This window comes from Amphibalanus amphitrite, unplaced genomic scaffold, assembly GCF_019059575.1.
Source record: "Amphibalanus amphitrite isolate SeventyFive unplaced genomic scaffold, NRLGWU_Aamphi_draft 000658F_arrow, whole genome shotgun sequence".
Taxonomy (NCBI): domain Eukaryota; kingdom Metazoa; phylum Arthropoda; class Thecostraca; order Balanomorpha; family Balanidae; genus Amphibalanus; species Amphibalanus amphitrite.
The window spans coordinates 127,126-147,239 of NW_024882152.1; the positions used below are offsets into that span (position 1 = coordinate 127,126).

General features: G+C 47.3%; 3 protein-coding genes across 8 annotated transcripts in view; 2 read left to right on the top strand and 1 right to left on the bottom strand.

Moving 5' to 3' along the window:
• LOC122364137 (inositol 1,4,5-triphosphate receptor associated 1-like) overlaps window positions 1–5,028 on the top strand; it is a 64,506-nt gene extending 59,478 nt beyond the window's left edge. For all 6 annotated transcript variants that reach the window (XM_043334246.1, XM_043334247.1, XM_043334248.1 and 3 more), the window contains 3 exons: window positions 2,564–2,701; window positions 3,866–4,050; window positions 4,847–5,028. In XM_043334246.1, coding sequence (XP_043190181.1) covers window positions 2,564–2,701; window positions 3,866–4,025 — 298 coding nt within the window. In that variant the 3' untranslated portion in view covers window positions 4,026–4,050; window positions 4,847–5,028. The remainder of the gene's footprint in view (window positions 1–2,563; window positions 2,702–3,865; window positions 4,051–4,846) is intronic.
• A 125-nt stretch (window positions 5,029–5,153) lies between these two features.
• LOC122364142 (ubiquitin-conjugating enzyme E2 H-like) lies at window positions 5,154–14,445 on the bottom strand. The gene is made up of 5 exons (XM_043334259.1): window positions 14,306–14,445; window positions 11,303–11,379; window positions 10,371–10,538; window positions 9,430–9,558; window positions 5,154–7,875 (listed from the first exon to the last, which is right to left on the bottom strand). Exons 1-5 carry the CDS (start codon window positions 14,356–14,358, stop codon window positions 7,745–7,747), a joined length of 558 nt encoding a protein of 185 aa, XP_043190194.1. The 5' UTR covers window positions 14,359–14,445; the 3' UTR covers window positions 5,154–7,744.
• Window positions 14,446–15,783: 1,338 nt separating this feature from the next.
• LOC122364135 (neurobeachin-like) overlaps window positions 15,784–20,114 on the top strand; it is a 141,784-nt gene continuing 137,453 nt past the window's right edge. The window contains exons 1-2 of the mRNA XM_043334244.1: window positions 15,784–15,902; window positions 17,400–17,853. Of these exons, the coding sequence (XP_043190179.1) occupies window positions 17,683–17,853 (171 nt within the window). The 5' untranslated portion in view covers window positions 15,784–15,902; window positions 17,400–17,682. The remainder of the gene's footprint in view (window positions 15,903–17,399; window positions 17,854–20,114) is intronic.

Below are 20,114 nucleotides of genomic sequence, written 5' to 3' on the forward strand. Positions count from 1 at the left end.
CGTCGACTCCGCAGCCCTGGATGGGACTATAGAGGCGTTTACACCGACAGGAGATTCCCATTGCCGGCTGTAGGAAACTACTGTCGGTGTAAACGCCATTCATATTTCCTGCGTCACCCCTGTGGGGACGCCCTTACTCCATGGTGCCGAGCTTATCAATTTGGATATCAATGGAATCAAAATCTCATCGATCGATTAAGAACTAAATTACCCCGACCCGGAGAGCGTCTTTGGAATCAAAGCAGTAGCACAGACGCAAGACTTCAGGCAAATAAATCCTTCTTGTCTGAAATAAAATATTTGTGTATTAATAAGCACGTTTTATAAGCAATCGTAGCAAGATTCTCCATGTATTTGGTTTAAGTGATAATTTAGTAGCAGATACTTACCGTCGCATTTCGTTTTTTAATTAATAATTTATATTGTCAGAACTAGCAACATGTTTCTTCACTCAACAATAATTACAAAAGTGAAAAAGAAATGATAAATTGCTTATATTTTGGTGAAACTAAAAATTGATTCCGCACATATTTTTTTTACAGCGTTGAAGTCCAGCTCCAAAGGACAGCTGACGATCGTAGCCGAGCAGGCTGTTTGGTACTTCTTCACTACTTCTTAGAAGTACCCGTTTGTACCGATCATGTCTCACATAATAAGCTATTGGAACAAAAATATCCATGTTCTTCTAATTATTCTCCTTTCACACTTTAAATAAATACTTTTGAAATGCAGTTACTAATTAATTTCACAAAAACGGCTTGAATTTTTACAACGTCAAAATACTTATTCCAATTTCCACCATGAAACCACCACTATATTACTTGCTTACAGAACCGTGCGCACAGTGCGCGCAGTTTTAACGTGACGTCAGAGGGTGCTTCCTCAGTGGCGCCCCCTGGCGGGGAACGCGTGCAAAAAGTCCAGCTCTTAGGCATGTCCGGTTTCACCAGGGGTAGCCAGTAACAGTTGGTAGCATTAGGCCAAATGGGCGCTAAAAAACTACTACCCCATAGGGTTTACATGTTAAATCGACCTTTTTCAAGCGAGCCCCACACGTAAGCTAAAAGATAAATTGCCAATATTATTGTGGGGAAAGGTAGTCTAAAGCTTCCTCTACAACCTTTTTATCTAGCGTTTTTCGATGCGGAGGCCATAACAGGTCCAAAAAGCATTGGGCGCTGCCCAAGGTACCAAAAGCCCCTCCATGAGGGCACTAGTTCCTGCGCATGCGCACATTGCCTCAACCCTGTACTAGCGTAAGTTAGCGATACTGCTCACGGACACGATCAGCCAATGAGCGTCTCCGATTACATTGATAGATGTCGCTAGTATCACGTAAATCCTGCTTGCGAACACATATTAAGAATGAAACAGCTGCGCCATTTCCGCCTTCCATAGATTCCTTCCATCTTAGTATCAACTATAGCCTTTTCAACTAACTTTATTCTAAGTTTTAAACTATGGTTAGTATGTTATTTCTGGTTCATATAATTTAAAAATAACTGCTTTATGAATTTGGCTTTACTCGTCAGAATGGAATACTCTATTTATTCCATATTCAAAAAATGTATCACTTTCCATGTAACTCATCCAGGTAAAATGGGCGCTTTCCGCGTCGTTGGTGTACCCGTTGTTCTATATACCCTGGGTTTCACAAAGCCACAACTGGAATTGTTTACACCTCCGTAACTAAGCACATTTGCGTAGTTACCGTAATTTATCAAGCGTCCTACAAATTACAATTTCGTGTCAACTCTTATTTTTTTACGAGAAATTATAAAACAATTATGTTGAACTTTATTCTTAAAAATTATTTATGAAAAAACAAAATTGATATTGATGAGCATCCTTTATTAAATCAATATATTGAAAATAGCAGAAAGCCAGCTAAGCAGAAGTGCCTTACTACGAAAGTGGCGCGGCGCGGCGAATAAACAAAATTCTGATAGTGGCCACAAAAAACGACTGGTACAGAAGATTTGCAGTTTCTTTGTCTCATTTTGGTTGTTCTTTCTTCCTCACCGGGCTCAACATGATAAAATATATCAAAAATTAGCCTCGAATCTTCACATTAATTCAAATTCACGCAACATTTTCGTGCGTAGTTTACACCACTGATATCAAGAACTTGATAAAATATTTGGCGTTAAATACGTCGTTTTATGAAACCCAAATGACATCAATTGGTCCGGAATCGAGCATTTGCCGTAAATGAAGCTCCGTGATTTCGATGGCGTAAATTACTCCGGTCTCCGGCTTTATGAAACCGAATTGGCATCAAATACGCCAAATCTGGCATAATTGACGGAACGCCGTAAGTAATTCCTTTTATGAAACGAGGCCCAGTTCTCATCCAGCCAGGACACAGAGGGTCAGCCGGCGACATTCTATCGAGCCTGCCACACAAGCCATCGACCTGCAGTCATAAGCATATGTTGATTGCTGATTTTACCTTTGGACTTTTCACCATGGAACATACCAATATGCTTATTTAATTAATTAAAGACACACATACATCGCCTAATCGACCCCCCCCCCCCCCTGACCTTCGCCGTGTCCTCAGGCTGAGGTCACACGTGGAGTCAGCTGTTTCGGATGAGCTGGCCTCTCTGCGCTCTGAACAGGAGCAATTGGCCAATGACCTGCGCACGCTGCTCTCCCGACAAACGGGAGCAGTCGTCGAACAGACCTCCATCGCCGGGTGAGTCGCTGGTTACCATGGTTACGGTTATCATCACGCTGATGCGATGCTGGTGATTATTGCTCAGCGTTCAGCTTCTTTTCATACGGTCACCGTGAATTACGGCGATACTAATCGGGCTCTAACGAGAAAGTGATCCGGCCATGGCCTTGGAGATGGCCTTGAAGATTGAACCGGAATCAATTTGAAAAAATAACGATAGATCTTTGATTGCATTTATTTTAGATCATTGTTCGTTTTGTTGTGTTAGGCTCTTTCGGTCTGACAAGACCTATTTCAGAACCGGAAAGATGTTATGAATTAGGGGGAGACATTGGTCTGGGCGAACACCCTGGTGAGTCGCCGGGGCTGAGCCCATCCAGTGGACAGGCTACCCAGTCCCCTGACACCGCACCCGGCAACGGGTCTACGAGTACTCCTATGGGAGCTTCCCGCATGGGATAAAGTTGCCTAATCATACCGGACCAGCCGGGAGTTGAGGTGTGGAGGAGAAAGATTTGAATGTCCTGAGGATGGAAATGACGGACGGTGAAAACGGTGAATTCTCAAAATGCCTGGGTCCGTTGCAATGCTGCCTACCCATCATTTATGAAATGCGCATTGCAGAGTAGGAGGATCGTGTATGCTTATGCAAAAATAACACGGTTGCAATGTCCGCATTGCACAATCGTATTCCACGGTGACACCAGTGAACTAGACATAACCTTGAGATAGGATAGGCCAGGCCGGTGGCCTCAGGCGGCCGGCAGGGGCTGGTAGTGTCACCTAGCGGCCGGTTGACAAAGTACAGTTAGAGGTGGCACTACTGTACTGTGAGCACTGAGCAAGGGAAACACTGCAAAGCGACCTGGGTGAGCGCATTTCGCAATGTTTACATCCTTCATTCGCCATGTTTATGATATCGCTCGTACAAACGAAACATCGATTGCTCAAGCGGAGGATCAAATGCAGATTGGGAGGAGGCAGTCTTGAGAAATAAAGTAACCAAAGTTGCTGCAAAAATGACGTTCTCCCTTCCCTTTACTCAGTAGGTACGGACACTTCTTGTGCAATGTCATGGGTTACAGAGATGTGTTATTGTTCGTCACAACATCCTTCACCACAACACATGACCACTAACCCGTGAGTGTACCCTAACGTCCCTCCGCACTGCCCTGCCCTCAGCCGAGTGGTGTGGGACCTGGTGCGCGCGTGGCCCTACTCGCGGGAGGAGACGGCGCACCACCTGCGGTTCTGCTGCGGCGGCCTGTTCCTGGTGTTGGCAGTGCTGGTGCTACTGGTGCCACCCGCCTTCGGCCTGCGGGGACACCAGCGGGACGTCTAGGATGGCCAGGAATGGTCTAGGATGGGTGAGTGATGGGGAGGTGGTGTGGTGCTTGGGTATAGGAAGACTACGATACACTACACAACACAGGTGGGCTATCTGCGCTGGGATATATAAGGTGACCGTAACAATGAGCTGGGGTATGTAAATTTCACCTAAATTACACCAACCAGTCGTTTCCTTACCAAACAACATACCACACATTTGACAGCCACACAGTGTAAAGACAGCCCAGAGGAGCTCCGCCTCCTGCACGAACCCTCCCTTCTCTCCTCATCCTGCCCACATCGCTAATTGCCGGCTGCTGCACAGCCCCGCTCTAGCACACCATTAGTGGCCGGTGCTGGCGGTGGCCGCCGGGGACCGACTGGTGGTGTGTGGACCGACCGTCCAGCCGGCCGGCCGGGGTTCAGCTGGGTACGGACCGAGGGCTGGCCACTCCCGGAACTTGCCCAGTGGGGAGGGGTATTGGGAGGCAGGGGAGGTGGACGATGACGGGCGAATAGTTTCGTGGTGTTGAGTCAGCAGCTTTAGAACAGCGTGCGTACGGGTAATGTCAACTTGTGCACTGTCCATTGTTCGCACCGTCAAATCACCGCTTTGCGATAACTCAAAATAGGTAGTTTTTAACTTCTCGAAACAATACCTACCCGCACTGCAATGTGCCGCATAGCCGTATTCCTAATATCCTTCCCCTGTCCCCACACATCAACAAAAACTCCGAAGTGGAATGTTGTTTGCGATATCTGCGCGGCCTCTACCCAGGCAGGTCCAGTGTAAGTCTGTACGAGTCGACAGCTGACGTCTCCGCACTGTTTCAGGCGCCCCGGCCCGATATACATACAGAGACGGGGGAAGCGTCCGCTGGCGCCCCGCCCCGACTGGCCGGCGGCTCGACGGAGACCCTGCGGTCGGGGCCGTCACGTCGGCAGCGTGTTGTTTGTGTACTGCTTGTGTTGTATTGATGTATTTATCGCCCGAATAAATATCGGCTTGTTATGAGCTCCATTGTTTGTAGGACAGGACGTAGTTTATGCAGGAACCGGACTCAATACCCTTTTGCTTTCAATAGCAGATGCGCTTTCGCCTTCCATCATCCATTGCTGTTCGAACAAAGCAAAATACTCGAGTTTTACTGAGTGTTGACCTTTTTATTGTAAATATATTGAGGCGTTAGGTACACAACACTTGCGGCTCTTGGCGAGCGGCCAATACTACACGTAAACACTTCACAAAGGGTCCAGTAGCCAGTACATGGGACAATGAGAGGCGCCAAAAGTTCGGCACCGGACGAGGTTCGAACCCGCGTCGGCAGCCCACCGACACGACACTGCAGATACGCACCTGGTAATCGCGGCATTTACCAACGTACACAATTTCTCAGTAGTTGAACCAACAACGTCCGAAAAGCTCAAACAATGAAAACGGTTAATCTTGTCCACAAGATTGACAATGAATAATTTGACTTGACATGCTGTTACGGCAAAAAGCAAACACGTTGCATACCGGAAAACATGGAGCCATGCGAGGAATTCCAGGCTTAAACTGCAGCGCCGGGGGTCGGCAGCGCCCTGTGGGGTTCCGGCCGGCTGCGGTCGACAAGGTAGTGCGGCTCAAACAAGGCCACGCCACCTTGACAGCGCTAACCAACTTAACTAGACGGCATGCGACCTTACCACCGACTTTCACATGCCATATTCACACTACAGATGGGGGCAGTTTTCCGGCAGACGCAAACTGCTGACATAATATAGAAGTATACACACCGTGAATTATCATTAGAAGACTCCTTGATGTGGCTATTTCGAATGCGTCAGAGTAAGTGATCAGTTATAAACGATATTGCTCGTGCCCAACAAACTCAAAGCGAGGGCAGTCATTCATGGTTTTCTCATAAAATTTAGAACCCGCAAAACTCCGAAAGCACAGAAGCACGCACATACCAATCAGAACACAATCGCTTGGACGATATAATTCACCTCTGCTGATAATTATCTTGCATCGTTCGACGTTCACCTCTGTTGGGGTGGGTTGGGGGCTCACTCTGACGGCACACTACCGGTCACGGCGGGCGATCCGGCCGCCCGCGCTCACACCTTATCACTAGAGCTGACAGTCACGGCCGGGCGGTGGACCGGTCCCCAGCGGAGAGCAACGCGCCACTACTCAACTACCGACCACTCTGACTACAGGCTACAGTGCTGCGAGTACCGCCGGCGGACAGGGGGACAGGAACAGGACGAAACACGGCAGGAGGAACACGGGACAGGAACCGACAGAAGACGGGACAGGAAGAAACACAGGACGTGAACTGACGGCTAAGGCGACAAGAGAGCACAAGGGACAGGGAAGGGAGGAACACGGGACAGGACGGGAGCGGACGGCAGAGGGGGCGGGACAAGACGAACCAAAAATAGCGGAAAAATACGGGACGGAGACGGAACAGACGAACGGTGACTTCGCCAACAACCCTGGAAAGATACGAAGGCTGAACCGCTAAACTAACGGCAGAACGATGGCTGAAAGAGTGGGTATAGGGCACAAATGGGCAGTAGTTCATATCCCGATCCAGAGCGGGGAATATTGCCAGATGGTGGCCGGACGACAATTAATGGTTTTCAGGGCTAAGCCGAGATCCGGGGTCAGAACTAATGGACAAATAGCTGAGAATACGAGATTCGTAGAAACAGTCGGGAGTAGCCTGTCACCGCTGGCAGCATCGCACTAGCAAGTTCCCAGTCAAGAATAAAAGGGATCCAACACTTGAACGAGCACAGAGAAGGCGCGGCGCACACTGCCGCGGCCCGCGATCAGGACAAGCCCGCACAGAAACCCACGCAACTACCAGCTACCTACCTCCCAAACCACACTGCTTACGGCTAAACCAACAACACACCCACGACGACCAGTAACAGCAGTAAAATGACACACGAACGCACGCACACTGACACGGCACCGGTCCGCCGGCCAGCCGACTGCCGCTGCGGCGCCGGGAGGCCAGTCGATGACAGTTCGGTCCATAGAGTCGGACACCGTCAGGGAACGTTGTGGTGACGGAGCGTCGGGTTTGGGAGAGTCAAATCTTACACGTTCAGTTCGATGACGCGATCACGAGGGTTTGCTGTCCCTTGTTTGACACGATTAGGTACGCAGCGTACCGCAGGGGTCTGGTTTCTAATTCGTCAATGCCAAATTAGAAACTGGCCCGGTCGCGAAAATATACTAGGCGAAAGATGTAACAAGTCCAGAGTTCGAAGTACATTGGTTCAGTTCTAAAGCACGGAAGCGCCACAGGCGGTAGCACTGCTGGATTTCGGTCAGGTTATGAAAACGTTTCAGTCTGAGCGCTGAACACATGCAACCGAAGTAAGTATCGGTTTCCACCAAACAATATCCCGAAATGCAGTTGCATTGCTCATGTCATGGTTAACAAACAATCGTAACAAAGCTAAGAGCGGCACAACGATAACCATCATATCGTTTTCATTTCGACCGAGCCAGCTGGTGTCCGCCTGTTGCGAATTTCTTATTCTAAGAGGTATTGGCGAATTTCTGCTTCTATAAGACATCCCGAACCCGACTTCGATATCAATCCTCCGTTACCAGATAAATTTCCTCCCTTCTCCCCTGCCAGGATGACTCTATGCCCTCTCCTTTGTCAGGGCCGGCTGACAGTGACGGCGGTAGCAGCAGCGGCGGACAGCGGACATAGGCGGCAGTTATAGCTCCATGTCCCGCGCCTCATCCTCTGAAAACTCTGAGAGCTCCGACTCGGAGTCCGAGGAGAGGTCGTCGGAAACCTGCGGCGGCGGAGCGATCGCCTCCTCCGTGGCGTAGCGCCGCACGTGCTCTGTCAACAGAGCGGGGGACCGGGGGGAGGGGTGAGCGACGCGCGCAGTCGGGCGGTTCCAGAGTGAGCCAAGGTCAGCGCACAGCGGCCGTTCACGCGTGAGCGTCGTGCCATAGAGCCTCCCAGCTGCGTCAACGACCACTGAGGCAGCGCGCCAGCGGGGCGAGAGGCGGGAGTCGGGGTGGATCGCTGTCCCATGGACGCGCAGGACAGTGGGTTATACGGCTCCCAGCTGCTGATTTCAGAGCGATGGCGCACGTAACACCACCTGTAGTCGAGGCTGCCGCCACAGCGTCGCCCGCAGGTCCGCCTAATGGCTCTTTGTGCTCCGTCCACGGTAAAGCTCGCAGTAACACGGTACGAGTTACTGCCGTTTGAAAACAGGGACTGGTCCGGCACACACGTCAGCTCGCGTGGGGAAGAGCGCAGCCGACCGAAACGTCGCACCTCACGGCAGCCCCAGGATCAAAGCCCGTGTCCACGGAATCTGACAGCCGTATTTGTCAGCCGCGCTGCGACACAGACACTAATTTCATATCGCGCCATGACAGGCAAAGCCATGTTTATCAAAATGGCTGACGGTATTCCTCAACAGCGAAACTCAGCTCAGTAGTGAGAGCATGCGAGAATCAGAAGCGTGCTAAAAATAAACACGCCCTTCTCCATATCCCCTGATGTCATTATTAGTCACCAGGTATGACTAACTCGGTGCACTCCAGCATCGAGCGAAGGGTACAGCAGGGAGCCATATACCACGAAGCTATGTCCCTGGGTTCCACTAACTTCTCCCCACCCGCTGTACACAGAGCCATTTACACCGCGGCCAGGTATCGACATGGGCCGGTCGCCCCACCCCAGTGAGCCGCCCCTGAGGCCGATACAGCACTGCAGTGGCCGGTCACGGCTCGCCCCACCCCGGGGTCAACGACCGGTGCAGCCAGCCACCGCTGCAGACGGTCGAATAGTTCGGGGTGGACCGCGCGGCCGGGCCCACGCAGACAGCGTGAGTCAGCGGGTGACTTAAAAAAAGACCGCTGCGCTTGTAGTTGCATGGCGTGAAACCGAGCAACGCCCTCCAAAAGTCTGATCGATTCCGTGAGGGTCGGATCGTCCTACGCGACGTCTACGCAGCGGCTGACAGCCTGTCCAAAACTGTTTCAACTGCATGAAATATGAAGTAAGCTACTCAGTACTCAGTAAGCTACTGAGCTGCAGCTCTAGCGACTTGATGGCCGTATTTTGCGTCCAAATTCACCGTCAAGTGTCAGGGCCCGGGCCCGATGGCCAAATCGCAACGAGCATCGCAATTGTATTCAATAATCAATTTTGCGCAACTATGTTTGCCAGCATAATATTTCGTTTAATAGCTTCACGTTACATTTCTATGCGTTACTTACACATGTACGGTAGGTAACAATGCCGTCCTACCTAACCATGCTCCATCTCACTGTCTGAGTGTCTCGCACAAACATGTTCCGTCCTTTCTATTTCACCATTTCACACCACACCCTGACACACAAAATGCTAGCGACTATCCCCCCCCGCAGGACTCACCTGCCACCTTGCGTTTGTACTCCTCAGGTTTGTGCATGTACATGGCTGCCGCGTCCCCGTTGAGTGGGTCGATCGGGTTCGGGTAGGTCAGCAGCTGCGGCAGGAAAGACTCGAAGATGTTGGAGAGATCTGAAACACGGGAGAAGCCGGTTGGCATCGATTCACGAGGATGGTAAATAGGGCGCACGATCAACCTCTGGAGTAAAAATGCACGTTACATTTAGTAGCAAGCCCCCGAACTGAAAAAAACTCGTCAAAATTTTGACAGCAAAATCATTAGATCAATGAAGAGCTGTTAGCAATACAATGCAACCAGCATTTTTCGCAGCATTGAATGTGTGACTGGGGAGCTCCAGCAGCAAGGTCATGTCAGTATCCCACCTTAAGTGCCCGGTCGAGCGATGGGAACGGCACCTGCCACAAATGCTCGTCAGGTTCACGATAAATATGAGCGACGGCGTTACAAGCCCTATGATCTGTAGCTTTATGGCCGCATGTTGACTTTTTACTTCCTTCAGATGATAAGTGAGAGGGATGTATGTAATTTACCCAAAGATCAGGAAGGAAACTGACAGGTGTCACGGTCAAGACGGTAACAGCCTTCAGATGGCCTGCACCCTTCGAACATTTATCGATCATTAAATACAATTTTAGATATCTGCGTTTCCGACTTGCACATTGCAATCGCAAAATGAACATAAAATTTATCGGGAAAAACTGCTGGATGAGAGAAAGGTGAAAATCAATGTCACATTTCAACGTACACCAAAGTAAAAAAGTATCAGTACCAAATCGTAATCAAAATCGTTCACGAAGTACGATTAATAAGCGTCAGCTGTCGGCACAATCTATCATCCATCAACTACGCGGAAAACCCCCAACAGGACCCTCCAATTAATTGCTCCTATTTGCGCCCCCGCAGCGCCTCCTCATCCACTGACCGTAGAGTGCCGTCCAGGCCTGGTTGATGACGTCCAGACACACGGTGCCGGACATCTCGTCGATGTTGGGATGGTACACCTTGTTCATGAAGCCGATGCTGGGCGATTTGAACGGGTAGTGCTCGGGCAGCAGCACACGAACCCTCCAGACGCCGCCCTCGTACGGAGCTGCCAGACAGACAGGGTGTGGTGTCTGTCGCACCTGAACTAAAGCACAGCTGAAAATCAATTCGTATGATACATGTATAGCTGGGCGCAAAGATGTGAGCAAAATGGTATCTTATCTCTAAGCATAATTCACAAACTGTTGGCATGATCTAGATCCTGAACAATTATCAGAAAGAGCTTGCAGCTACATAGCTAGTAATATCATTTTAGCATTTATATTCTGTCCTTGCTTGCTCAGGTTTTAGCCTTCAGCAGGGACATTACAAATATTGTGGAGACAGCTGACAGATCACAAACTAGATATTTATTTGCCCTTCCCATTCCTATCCATTCTAGTCTAAAAACTAATAATATTTGCAAGCTAGAAGGTCAACTGAAAAACTGGCTCCACACACCCACATGATTTTTGCACCACTCTTAAGTTCATTAAGTTTTAGGAATGTTTGCTGAGAACTCAAGGGGCCATAACCTTCTCTCTGGCTCCATGTCCAATTCCATGCATTTTGACACTTAAATTATTCATCTAATGGCTACTTAATGCTTGGCTTTGATCAATGAAGCATGCACTGCAAATAAAGTGGAGACATCTTTAATGTTGAACTAATTATCCAGCATTCTTTCAAACATTAAGCTAATACAATTTACAGTGTAAGAAAATGTGAAACTGAACAAAACCATTGCTTTCAAGCACACAATCAAGTAATCAACACTCTGTAGAGTCTATAGCAGCCCTGAACTATTGCAGTGAGACATTTCATACTCACTTTCTTTTGGTCCATAGAACTTGACACAAAATTCATTTAGCCCTCCCATTATTGTCACTTCATGCTTGCTTTCAATCCTGAGGAATTGCTTAAGGAATTATATTCATTTTTTATGAGAAGCCATACTGATACACTAAAAAAACTGACAGTTGTATCCATATAATCTACAGTCCATATTGTACATATATGAAAGAAAACCATTGTAAATAATAATGGAATTCTAATCACACATAGGCAACATGTTTGTATCTCACATTCAGTGACGTACCCAAGGGGGGGGCCACGGGGGCCATGGCCCCCTCCTGAGCGCCGAAGGCGCTCAGGGGGCCCCTCAGGCCCCGGGATATTTTTTCTCAAACACTGGATAAAACGTCTTTTACTCAAAAGAAAAATTGATATCAAAGTTTCATTTATGTGCCCCTGGTTACCCGAGGGGCCCCTGATGACCCGATCGGCCCTTGCAGTCATCCGAGGGCTCCCGGTTTCCTGGCCCCTGGTCACCTAGGGGGCCCCTGGTAGCCGGGGGCCTGGTCACATGGGGGCCCCTGATCGTCTGGGGCCCCTAGTCGCCTAGGGGGCCCTGGTAGCCGGGGGCCTGATCGCATGGGCCCCTGATCGCCTGGGGGCCCCTAGTCTCCTAGAAGGCCCCTGGCAGCCGGGGGACCTGGTCGCATGGGGGCCCCGGGTGACCTGGGGGCCCCTTCGAAAGCAGGTGGCCCCCTCCTGGGCGAAATCCTGGGTACGTGCCTGCTCACATTAGCCTGACTGAACCACAAGATCCACGCCATGTTATAACAATAAAAATACTTTAAGTCAGTGCCTAACAAACAAGCCATTTATTATCCTCTAAATACTTGAGCTAACTTTTAAATCACTTTTCAATAGGAAGGTATCCTTAAAAGAAGTTCAAGTCTACTAAACCCAGATTGGATTGGCCTTGAAATGCATGAAAGGAAAATTTAGAATTATAGAAATTCTGCATACTAAATCAAGCATAATGCAAAAGGCCATGAAAGCTTAGTTTTCAGTCCTGAAAATATGTTAGGTTGTTGAGCTTGTGTCCTATGCACTGTTTGTGCATCATACAATAAAATGGACGGAGGAAAAATGCAGTCATACGTCATTATTCGTGATGTTGGTAGTGTTTCTCTAAACATCAATGATGTTCAATCAAACCCTTCATTCATGACCCTTTCCTGTTTGATTTAAAACCAATATTAAGTATTATTGTAAATAAAAATAAGAACACACCAACATTCATCAGACGTCAACGTGAGACAGCTTATCATAACAGGAGTCAGGACTTAATGGTAATAATACACAGGAAACACCTACCAGAGTTTAACTGCATGAGCAGAGCATGAAGAAAAAGCAAATTAAAGAGTCATGCATAGACATGGATGTCAAGAAAATTGAGAACAAACAAAAAAGCATCAGTCTCAATCGACAGACGTCAGTAGGCGGAACTATGGTCATGAGTACCCAAATATAGGAACATTCCCATTTTTGGGAACGGAGTTCCCAAATATGGGAACGAGCGTTCCCATTTATGACTACGGAAGGCAATTTTTCGGCCGTTCGCGCACTAAAACTCATTAGTGCATCACGTCTCGAAAAAGTGCATGCTAATTAACGTCTCTACTAAATCTCCATAAAGTTATCTTTAATCTGACCGTGGAACAAGGAAATTGACCGTGGAATGATATTTTTAATGATTTTTTAAAAATGACAGAATGGTGGAAATATGGGTTATACGACATTTAGCATGCAATTTTAAGGAAAATGAAGCATTTTTTAGTTTGAGGTCAACTATAATAATTTTCGCCTGGTTATGAACTTTCATACTATCGACACCAGATCCTGACAAATGCAAGCGAAGACGCGTACGGTCCCAAGGTAATATTGTTGACTTTTGGTGTCGGGGCGGACGACCGCGTGGAACGCGAGTGAACTTACCGAACTACTGTTATAAACTCAGTTTAAGTGGTTTAAAATTATTCAGCTGTATTTTATCAACCCTGAAAGACATATTTTATTTGGATGCTAGCTGTTTAGCGTTGCTTTTAAGGAGCGTCATGAGCGTGGTTTTTGCCTTCGGTATTTTGGGGGTACGATCGTTTTGGGGAATTTCTTTTATGCAGGTCGCCCTATGTGCCTTATTTATAATTTTCATGCTAATTTTGATCATTTCTCGTGCCCATCCTACCAGGCCTTTTGCCACTTACACTCATTAAGAAAGGAAAAAAGTAGATTTATATTGGGACTAGGTGTTTTGAGAGTGAAACATTTCAGCGTTCCCATTTTTGGATACTTACTTGTGCTCGTCAACTATCGGTGATAAACAGACAGGTGCTTGACATGTCTCCACCCTCGGCGCGGACGGTGGATATAGGCATGGAAGACCTTGTTGAACATCGCTGAGCGTTGTGAATTACGTAATCCTGCAGAGGGGGGCGTGCCCGCTGCGAGATCGACGGGAATAAAAGCGCAGAAGACCGGGCGAAACATGCGACGGTCTTGCCGGAAAGGTCATCTGATGATTGTTGCGTTAACAATAATTTGCGGCGTTGGACGTGATGCTTGTTAATGAAAAGAGCCCCTGAAAGGCGTCGGTGAAATCGTTCCCAATTTTGGGTACGCCGTTCCCATAATAAGGAACGCTTGCAGCGCCAGTGTACGAGAGCGTTCCCAAATTTGGGCTCGCGGCCCGGATGATGGACTGCTTTAGAAATAGGCGAACGATTTGAAACTGCGATGGGCCTTACAATATCAAACTCTTTCCCAACAATATTGAGACAAATATCGGGCGGTTCACGATCGTTTTATATTTTTTGGACGTCATTTAACGGTTCTTTTTCTTGTTTTAAATAATGCCTACATGGCGTTCCCATATTTGGGTTTATCGTTCCCAAACATGGGAACGAAAATGCGTTCCCGAAAATGGGTACGCTTGACCATAGTTCCGCCTACTGACGTAACAGTCCCGAACATGAGAAAGGATACAGTTTTATAACGTCCGTGTCCATTCTCTTCTTGCCAGCGCTAGGAGAAGACATTCTGGATCCAGCAAGGCTTTCCTTCGGAGAGATAAGTTAAAGAAGAAATGAGTCAGTCACACAAACAACACACTCGAAGCTAAAGGACAAACTGACACAACACAATGGAGAGACCCGAGAGACCCCACTGCGCAATCATCGATCACTTTTCAATTACGTAACATTACTCGTAAAGAAGTAGGCAATTTTCCTGACTGAGTTGCATGAATTTCCAACAAAGCACAAGTTAGGTTGTTGAATTTATATCATTTGTCGGGAATGCTCAGATTTTAACTTACTTGTCATATATTTTTCACCGAAATAAGTATGTAGTGTGTTACGTCTTTGACAATAGAACCTTTCACCTTGAGGTCACGTGATCTATCAGCTGGTGCATGTAAACAAAGGCTAATACGGCTAGTATAATCATTGACTTTAAACTAAAAGCAGCACTTTATAGTATAAATTTAGCTGTTTTCCGCGAACATAACCAGATTCCACATACAAATATAGATTTCTTCATGGATTCGACCCCAGGTACAATAAAAATAATGTAAAAATTCAATTTCAACGAAATGTACATCTATTCTAGCCTAATATTAGCCCAAAGTGCAAGAAAATAGCATTTCTGTTGTTCAATATAAAGCTAAGAAATATTTCAAAAAGATTCCAAGCAGCTTTAACAAGCTTTTCTAGATAAAAGCATGATAATAAAAAAGAATCTCAAGAAACATTTCAGTATTTTTAATACAAAATTATACTAGAAAGTTACTTAGAGAAGGTCAAGATCTGTTAGCACAGGAGCTTGCACGGAAGTGAGTACTAATGCAGTCAGCAAGTACCCTGCCGCTACGAACACCTACTTTGTAGAAGCATGCTTATTGACGAGGAGCGGCTCAGCTCGAGTAACACTGAATCTTATAAAAAGGTTGAACTGAACAGGCAATAATTACATGAACTAAACAAATATAGCGAATGTACGGGCGCGGCGGCGCCCCTGCCAGGGGACAGGGGGGCACTCTGGCCCGCCCCTCACTCATTTTCTAACCGTAACCTACTTACAGCGTCCGTAGATGGTCCTCCTGAATCCGCCTATGCCAATTAAGCCCAAAAGTCAAAAGATATAGGTATACCTTCCTTATTCCTACAACAAAACAAGGCTTATCCTCAGTTCAACTTCCTATTATCAATTATCATTATTATAGCCAGCGTCGCCGTGGGAAAAATGCTTATCAGGCGGCGCCCTAACCGTAATCAATATTAATCACTTATGAAAAAAATGTGAAGAGCCTCTCTTTTTTGTTTTGGTACTTGCACAATCTCCCACTAGTTTTGCCTTACTAATTGTCCATCTCTATACTTCAAGCCAGATGGGACGAATATGGCGCAGTTGCCGACGACACGAAACACGGAAAAGGACACAAACAAATCTCCAGTGGGAGAGGTTACGAAGTGGGGGTGTCGTGTTGGTTGCAAAAATCTGACGGGTATAGCCACTTGATCAGCTTTTCGTCTTATCGTGTGTGAAGATCGTGTCGAAGTTGTGGGTGAGACTGAATGGTCAGGTAAGCTTTTTAAGCTTTACGTTGAATTGACTGAACCTGAATTGTAGGTACCTTGAATTAATTGCTTTTAAACTTGTTTGTGCCATGAAGAGGTCAAAGGATATCATGTGATTTGCTTCTTACTTGGGGATGGCATCAAAAGTAAATTGGTGACTGGTCGCAAAGTAAATATAAACATCAACGGCCTGCTTTCAGAGCCAATGTCAATTTGTGGGTAATATGCCAGCGGTTTTCATGTCATGTTGTAAGATCTGAGGTTAGATACTTTTGGCACCCAGTTGCAGTAACCTAGTCACAATCGCAATCATAGCCATTGCAAACTTTGGCTATGAAACACAGCCATTTTCCACAGTCGGTAAATGGCACGTGAAAGCTTATTCAGATACCTACATAAGAGCATGCTGGCATCAATTGTAATACCTAGCTAAGAACAATGACAGTGTACACCACGTCGACAAAATACTGATTCTACTTAAAACACTGAAAGTAGATGTAAAAGGTGAAATGATCAGTAAATGTCAAGATAAAGTCCTAAGCAGATTTCATTGATAAATTTTTAATATCTTTACATTATTTGACATCCTGAATAAAAAAATGATACTCATATGTCTCGCAAATAAAAGAAAAAACATAATCAAACCTGACCTAACCTTACCTACTTACCCATAACCTACCAACCTACAACCTACAAACCTACAACCTAACAACCTAAAACCTACAAACCTACCTACCTACAACCTTAAACCTACAAACCTACAACCTAACCTAACCTAACCTAACCTAAAACCTAAAATTTTTGCTGTTACATATTCGTATCAACTTGACATATACCAAATGATCTTTGCAAGCTAATGTTACCGAATTCAAGCTGCCTGCTTTCTTACTCTTATAGCAGTCCAGGGAATAGTGCTTATCTTTTATTTGCATTTGTAATTTTGTTTCTGTAATAGAGCATACACATACAGGCTTGATATCCTAAGGGCTGTTCAAGTAAGATTTTGTACCTACCTATCTTTAACAATTGTGGTTCCTACTCCTAGTGGTCATTGGCTCATTGCAACAATCCATACGTAAATCAGACATGCTTTTTATATTGAAATGTTAGGAAGCTCAAATGGTTATCCTTATCATGACAGATCACACCTGACTGAAAAATGAACAAGGACCATAACTTTGAGTGAAGTGCTGCTGAATGATGTTCATGAATCAGGATGAAGGATGAGCATGAAGTACCATTGAGCTGAGCTAGAAATAAGTTACGATGGATGTGTGCTCATCTGGGCTGCTAATCTGAGAGGTAACTGCTTAAGCTGCATGGCTTAGAACATTTATTCTGTTTTCAGTGGCATATGACTGAGCATGCTGCTTGAGCCTAAAAAGTTTAAAAAAGAAAACCAAAGCATTTTGATGTAGGTGTGTCTCAACTACCTTTGTCTCTTTTTTCTGTTGAATAAAGATCAATTGTGACATGTCAACTGACTGGCACTCTCCTTCCAGGATAAATCTGTCTACCATCCTCTGAAGCTACCGAGCCACATCTGACTGCTACTGGTGACTCTCCTGTGTGAGCCTCACTAGTGGCGTGTCTCAACTCTCGCTCCTGCCGCGCGGCGTCTTAGTCCAGTGCAGTGCAGTGCGGCCCGCTGTGGTCGACCGGTGTGTGCCAGTGCGATGGTCGCGGTGACGGCACCGTGAACCGACCCGGTGCGTGCAGACACCGCTCCTAGTGCGTGTGTGAGTGAGTGGGTTCGCCGCCGGCGGTGCTCGGCGCGCGCGCGCCATGGCGGCCGCCGAGGGCGAGCCGGAGGCCAGCGAGCAGGGCGGCATCCGCACCTCGTCGGACATCATGCGCTCGACGATGACGGACGACCTGCGGTTCGCCGTGCTGATCGGCCTGGTCGAGGTCGGTCAGATGGAGGACAAGGAAATCGTCAACACCGTGCTCCACCTGGTGAGTGACGGGAGGGGGGGGGGGGTACCACGTGCCGAGTTAACGGTCCTAGCCGTTACAACTACACAAGGAGGCTGGGATCGTGACTGACAAGATGAGGGAAAATGGAAATTAGCTAGGCAATATGTGCCGTGTTCTGCATCCTGTTTTAAATGCAACGAATCCCTGTAGGCCTATCTGGCCTGTTTCCATCAGTGCAGCGGCTCCCTGATCCGATTCTAGACGGGGATGTGTTTCCGTCATTACCGTTTTCTGTCAGTGACTGATCCTTTCAACAGCTGGGGTTGCAAATTCGTTCGTAACGACTCCCTGATCCAGCCGAGGACTGTGTTTCTGTTAGTGGTGGATTCTCCTATTCAGGAAGTGGGATTCTGTCAACTCAGTACGGTTACCATAGTCTCTGAACCCTTCTATGGCTGACAGCTGGGACTGTAAGTCCGTTGCTAACGAATTATTGTATCCACCGTCTTTGTTTATCGGTATTAGTAGCATATTTTTGTACTCAGACGGCGCTGTATTTCTAATGTGACGAATCGCGAAACCCCATATCCGGCCAAGTTTGTTAGTTCGTTTTTGACACATGTCTGTATCCAATTATCCAATCAGTTTTTCTTTCGGTTTGTAACTCATCCCTATGCTGTATCCAGATAGCGGTTGTGTTTCCTTCCGTGACGATTCCCTGTGTTTTTTTCGGATTTTTGTTTCAATCGTTCACGTACCCGTGCTCCAGCCGAGGGCTGTGTTACCGCCATTGCTGAATCATGGTATCCACCAAGGGCTATTGTTTCTATCGGTGTCGCATCCACACTCCACAGTGACCCTTGCATCCAGTGGAGCTCGTGTTTCCGTTGACCACCTACACGCGTTTGTTTTAATTCAGAGCTACTGTTCCCATTTCCTGACGCATCCACAGTGAGCTCTGTATCCAGCCAGGGCTGTGTTTCCATCAGTTACAAAAGTCTGTGACTCTGTGTCCATCAAGGGCTACTGTTTCCATTCGTGGTGTATCCATAGTGACTCTGGTATTCAGCCGGGATCGTGTTTCAGTTATTTGCACATGTCTGTTTTCACCCAGAGCTATTGCTTCATCAGTAACGTATCCAAAGTGACCCGTGTATCCAGGAGGGGTTTTGTTTCCACTCGTGGTGTTTCCACAGTGACCCGGGTATGCAGCCGGTGTTGTGTTTCGGTTAGTGACGGAACAGTGACATTACGTGACGTGGCCGCGGACTGTGACGGCGCCGCCGGCCGGCCGTCCGTCGATAAACGCCCTATCGATTGTCGGACGCCCGATGGTGACGTCAGAAATCCCGCAGCGCGGGGGGGGGGGGGGGGGGGCGGCCGCCGATGGGTCGGCGAGTAGCGCCGGTCAGCCAGCCGCACCTGGTCAGGGCGATAGCGGGCACTCATCAGCCAACCATTTGGCGCCAGTTGATGGCATTTGTTCGCTGTTTGTAACTGATCGTGGGCTAGGTTAGGTTATTTTAGTTAAATTATTTGTGAAATAATGTTTTGGGTGCGTTGGTAAGGGAGTGGACGATTAAGTTATGTCAATCGCTTGTTTCGAAATATTTGTTGGTATTGATTGTTAAGTAGCTGGCTGTCCGGACACATTTGTATTGAAAACAAAAGTTCAGAAGCGTCCAAAATTTACCCTGAAGAAGGTTACCCTGAAGAAGCAGCATTTGCTTCCTCTGCTGAACAGCGTTTTAACCCTATTCCTGGCGGGCTCCGCCGGGACAAGAAACTGGCGGGGGGGGGGCCGATTCGGCCCCCCCCTGAGATCTCGAGAACGAAGCAAGATAGCGACAAGCGGTAAACGGCATCGGATACGCACGGCCAAGATCTACAATTTTTACTAAGGTCATTTTCAGGTCAGGTCAAAGATGACGTCACAGGGGTCGAAAAAGTCAAAATGGCGGCACTAGATATGGAGAGAGTTTTTCTCGAATAACTTTCGAATTAGTCAAGATAGGAACAAACTAAGGGCATCATCGTGATCCTCTCGTCAATCCGCATCGAATGATATATATGTTGACCTCGAAAGGTCAAGGTCAAAGGTTGACCTCAGGTCACGTGACCTCGAGGTCATCATGTATATCATTCGATGCGTCTTGACGAGCTGAACACAATGAGACCATCCACGCGTCTGTATCTTGTTCCTGTACGGAGTTATTGGCCAAAAACCTTTGGTGACCTTTGATGACGTCACATGACCTCACAGCTGCCCAACAGCAAAACAGACCTCAAGGTAGTGAAGG

What these genes read in the sequence shown, in the direction of transcription:
- LOC122364142 (XM_043334259.1), bottom strand. Translation starts at nt 14,358, where the DNA reads ATGTCTTCTCCTAGCGCTGGCAAGAAGAGAATGGACACGGACGTTATA. An exon ending in GGCCTGGACGGCACTCTACG is followed by an intron (nt 9,559 to 10,370) that starts GTCAGTGGATGA and finishes CCCGTGTTTCAG; the next exon opens with ATCTCTCCAACATCTTCGAG. An exon ending in GTACAAACGCAAGGTGGCAG is followed by an intron (nt 7,876 to 9,429) that starts GTGAGTCCTGCG and finishes CTCTGTTGACAG; the next exon opens with AGCACGTGCGGCGCTACGCC.